The 4,606-nt window shown below is 35.8% G+C and overlaps 1 protein-coding gene across 1 annotated transcript; it reads left to right on the top strand.

The window, feature by feature from the left end:
- The first annotated feature begins 2,764 nt into the window (after positions 1–2,764).
- LOC107829642 (ethylene-responsive transcription factor ERF035-like) lies at positions 2,765–4,606 on the top strand. The gene has a single exon (XM_016657097.2). It carries the CDS (start codon positions 3,450–3,452, stop codon positions 4,260–4,262), a length of 813 nt encoding a protein of 270 aa, XP_016512583.1. The 5' UTR covers positions 2,765–3,449; the 3' UTR covers positions 4,263–4,606.

The following is a 4,606-nucleotide window of genomic DNA, read 5'->3' as shown; positions in this document are numbered from 1 at the left end:
CGGAAACCAGCAAAATTAATGAACTTGAAGAAGATAGAGGAACTTTTGAAGATTAGAAGAAGTTTGAAAGTAAAGTTTGAGAAGATTATAAAGATGGTCTATTTATAATAGTCACTTTGTCGGTTTGAAAGCACTGGTGGCCGACCATCAACTAGCGTTAATTAATGATGTTGGGAACTGTGCAGACGCGACGCTTCAGTCGCTTCTGTCGCTTACGTCACGATGTTGACGTCATAATTGATTGAGGTATTAAATCGAAGTCTCGAATTCGTTTTCTTCTCGTTACACTCCAAAAAATGGGGGACTATCTGTATACGGTCGAAATCGGGCATACCCGATTTTGGCGGAGGGGAGTGCCTCGAGGGTAACCTCATAATAGATCAGGCTCGAGCTCGAAGATAGAACGTCGAGCCTGGAGATCGAAGTGTTCACTGAAATCGAGGCCAGTAACAATCGAGATCAAGCATGACTGACTTCGAGTAAGGCGTAATAACATAACGGCGAGATGTCAGCAATCGGTCGAAGATCATGACGGAAATCCCGGAACGGATCAAATCAAAGCGGTTATTAGTGCCAATTGTGGGGTCTATTTCCGTTATTAGAGTTGTACCATAATTAGGTTTCCTCTACTATATAAAGAGGAGTTTCAATTATTTATAAGGCATCATTATTCACTGATAAGAATATACATATACACTGTTTTCTTTGTCTTACTTACTGTTCATCACTGCTTGTTCTATCCTATATTGTTCGTAGTAACTAACCTCGAGACTATCTCGAATCAAGGTTGAGACATCGTTTGCAAACTGGTTTGATTTATTTTATTGTCCAAATTATCTATTTAATTCATTATTTATCAATTGGTGCTAGTCTAAATCACATATACTTAAAATCACAATAAAAGTTTAATTGTTACTCAATTTTTAGGGTAAACACACTTCTTTCAATTTTGATGGATGAAGGGAAGTTAAAGGTGGTACATAAAATCAATTACTACTAAAGACGATAAAGTACTATTTGTGGAGCATACCTGAGTAATTTCGATATCACATTTGAAAAGGATGAAGCAGTAGCAAAACTAATTATTAAAAAAAAAAAAATCAGCCACATTAAAATTATTATTTTGGAAGGTCCAATCACATATTATTTTGTTCTTAATTTCTTATTATTACTTTTTCCTAGCCATTTAGTAAACTTACGAAATTCAATCGGACTACTAATTCTGAAAACAATTTTTTTTTAAAAAAAAAAAATAAGAGAGGAAAAAGAGAGTAAATAAGGGAATTAAGAATTTCTTATTCAAATAGAATGAATTAGGGATGCAAATCTAGGGATAGGACCCATTAACATGTGAGGCACGTGTATCAAAGTGTAGTAATATTTTTTATTTTAACTTTTAAGACTTAAAAATATTTATTCTAAATTCTAAAATTAATTGATTTTACATTTCTAGAAATACACCGTCAATCTAAGGTCATGTCTATTAGCATTCAGTTTATTGTCGTTTCCCCTTATTACAAAAGCTCACATTTAAAAATAAATAAATGATATCAACGTGGAAGATATTTGCTCCTCAATAATGCTAATTAGCTACTTCATCTCTTTTTGTTTTTTTATAAGTATCTTTTATTGGTCAATTTACTAAGAATTCACTGTTTTCTATAATTTATCTGCACTGTTAAGAACACAGAAAACTAAAAAGTGATTTTGTAAATGTTACAACGGTCAGAGAGAAGTAAAAAAAAATAATAATACGTGTGTTTGGTTTGACGGAAGTTATTTTCTGATGTTTGACTGCTAAAAAATATTAAGGAAAATACTTTTATCAAATGGGGGACATTTACTTCCTCACTAATGGACGAAAATTATTTTTTAAAACTTCCTGGACTTTTAAACTCCATATTACTTGCTTCGACTAATATTCAGACATTATTATTACAATTTTTGTACTATAAAGTTCATCATAACACCTTGTGATTTGTTAATATTATAAATTTTTAGAAGGAAAATTTTTATTTACCATCCAAATACTAAAAAATATTTTTCATGAGAATATTTTTTATAAAAAACATGTTTGCATGAAAACATTTTTTATGAAATATGATTTTCGTCGTACCAAACAGACTCAACTGATATTAAGATAGTCTGGGAATTTCTTTAATTTAATTTTTCTTGAAGAGTTTGGGTACCTGAATTACGGCAAGTTGAAGCCACCGCAGAAATTCAGGAATTAGGACAGCTGGAAGAAGACATATCAACAAAACCCATTTATTTAATAAGATAAAAAGACAGTAGTCTAATTAACAGTAAAATATCACTCCATTTTCAAGCTTGCCATTGCTAACAACAACAAATTAGTTACACAACATAAAGAAGAGATAATGTTCAGTAAAAAGTTAGTGATTAGTGAAAATTTCAGTTTTTTTTTCTTACCTCCTTTTTTTTGATTTCTCACCCGGTGTCCGGTATCTGCATTGGAGCCTGACTATATCTGGATTCGCACCGCGTAGGACCCCATTCGGGGGGGAAGCGCTTCCTACGAAAGATTTTTCTATACACGGGGCTCGAATCCGAGACATCTGATTAAGGGAAGAGTAGTCTCATCCACTGCACCACATTCTTTGATTATTTTTTTTCCTTACCTCTTGTTTCACTTTATTAGTAGAGAACCAATTTTTCACCTTGTAATCCCCTTCTCCCGTCATGTTATATATCAAAACTATGGCATGCGTTTTCCGTTTTAGTCCAACAGACCTCACAGATAAGTCCCTTGGGCTATGCACGTCCAGCCAAAAAATACGTGTTACCTTCTAAATTTATATTATGTCTTATATAACTATTCATTTTCTTCATCCATTTTGATGTGAAATTTGTCTAAGTTGTCATGATCATCCCCTTTTTTGAAAGCTAGCTTAGAAGCTTGACGGTCCTTCTTTTTGTCCTGCCCTCGTCTACCCGCCCTGCGTCATGAATGTCACAAGTTCCCCCTTCTCATCCCCGTGTATAATTTAGAAAGAATGGACTGAATGATCGACAAACCTACTATGGTAATAATATGCCAATTTTCATGTGAAATACATGGTTGTTGATTATGGCAATTTTCTCTGGTCTATGGCTGCTTGCTTCATGCAAACTGACAAAAAATACTGCTTAGGCATGAAAGTGAAGATTTCACTACTTATTTTCACATTTCCTTACTAACATCTTCTCAACACCCCCCCCCCCCCCCCCCCCCTTCGTCCCTTTCATATTTATTCTCTTTCCTCCTCTTTCCTTTTCCTTTATTTAAATAAACACAACAATTTATCTAAAGGACCACAGAAGCCAAACACAAATATATCATTTCTGTCTAAATACATTTTCCTTCCCACTTTCTTTACTTGCTACTATTCCACAACTTTACAAAGAAAGACAATCAACTAGCCACTTTAGCAACAAAAAAAAATATCATGGAAAATCAAGAACAAATAATCAACCTTGAAATTCGAGCCAATTATCGTCGTCACAATTTCTTCTCTAACTCTTCTTCTAATGTCTTGAATTCTCCTTCAAACACAACATCATCGTCGTCATCTTCTTCTTCTTCCTCCTCGAGCAATGAGCTTACTCGAAAAAATTACGACTCGAAGAAAAGCTCAAGGAAAGTTCAAGAACTCATCCAAATTAATGAGAATGGCGAAGAGAAGAAGAAATGGAAGAAAAATGAAGATGAAAAGCACCCAACATATAGAGGAGTACGTAAAAGGAGTTGGGGTAAATGGGTGTCCGAAATTCGAGAGCCAAGAAAAAAATCAAGAATATGGTTAGGTACTTATCCTACGGCTCAAATGGCGGCTCGAGCTCATGACGTCGCGGCTTTAGCCATCAAAGGTGACTCGGCTTACCTTAATTTTCCCCATTTAGCTCATCAACTTCCGCGCCCCGCTTCCGCTTCTCCTAAGGACATCCAAACCGCGGCGGCTTTTGCCGCCGCCATCACATTTCCCGACGAAAATGAAGAAATTCGAGCGGAGCCGAGCCGAGTTGAATTACGAAGTTGTCATTCGTCAACCAATTTATTATCGGAAAACACCCAAGAATTACCAAATTCTTTTTCAAGAGAGGATGATGACACTTTTTTTGATTTACCTGATCTCTCCATTGATGTGGCGGATCAAAATGACCGTTATTGTTGCACAATGTCCACGTGGCAGCAGCTGGTTGGAGATGACACTACTGTATTCCGGCTCGAGGAGCCATTCTTGTGGGATTGCCCTGGATAGATATTTACCTGAAACGCGATACAACAACAATCAAGTATAATCTCACTAGTGGGTATGGGGAAGGTAGTGTATACGCAGACCTTACCCTACCCTGGGATAGAGAGGTTGTTTCCGATAGATTCTCGGTTCCCTCCCTCCAAGAACTCCCCACTTTGTTCTTGGGTTGACTCGAACTCACAATCTCTTGGTTGAAAGTGGAGGGTGCGATTGAGTGCACGTATTTTATTTTTTTTCGAAGCTGCAGGGCAAAAAGGATTGATTGTAATCTGCAATAATATTTAATATCTTCTTTGTCAAACACAAAATGTGGAGCTTATGTTCATGTGACTTAAATTATGAATTTG

Source organism: Nicotiana tabacum, chromosome 13 (assembly GCF_000715075.1).
Source record: "Nicotiana tabacum cultivar K326 chromosome 13, ASM71507v2, whole genome shotgun sequence".
In the NCBI taxonomy this organism is placed as follows: Eukaryota; Viridiplantae; Streptophyta; class Magnoliopsida; order Solanales; family Solanaceae; genus Nicotiana; species Nicotiana tabacum.
The sequence above is the reverse complement of the archived record's forward strand: the minus strand, read 5'-3'. Positions and strand labels throughout refer to the sequence as shown.

Bases quoted from the DNA above. Each gene is read 5' to 3' on its own strand.
- LOC107829642 (XM_016657097.2), top strand. From the start codon at position 3,450: ATGGAAAATCAAGAACAAATAATCAACCTTGAAATTCGAGCCAATTAT.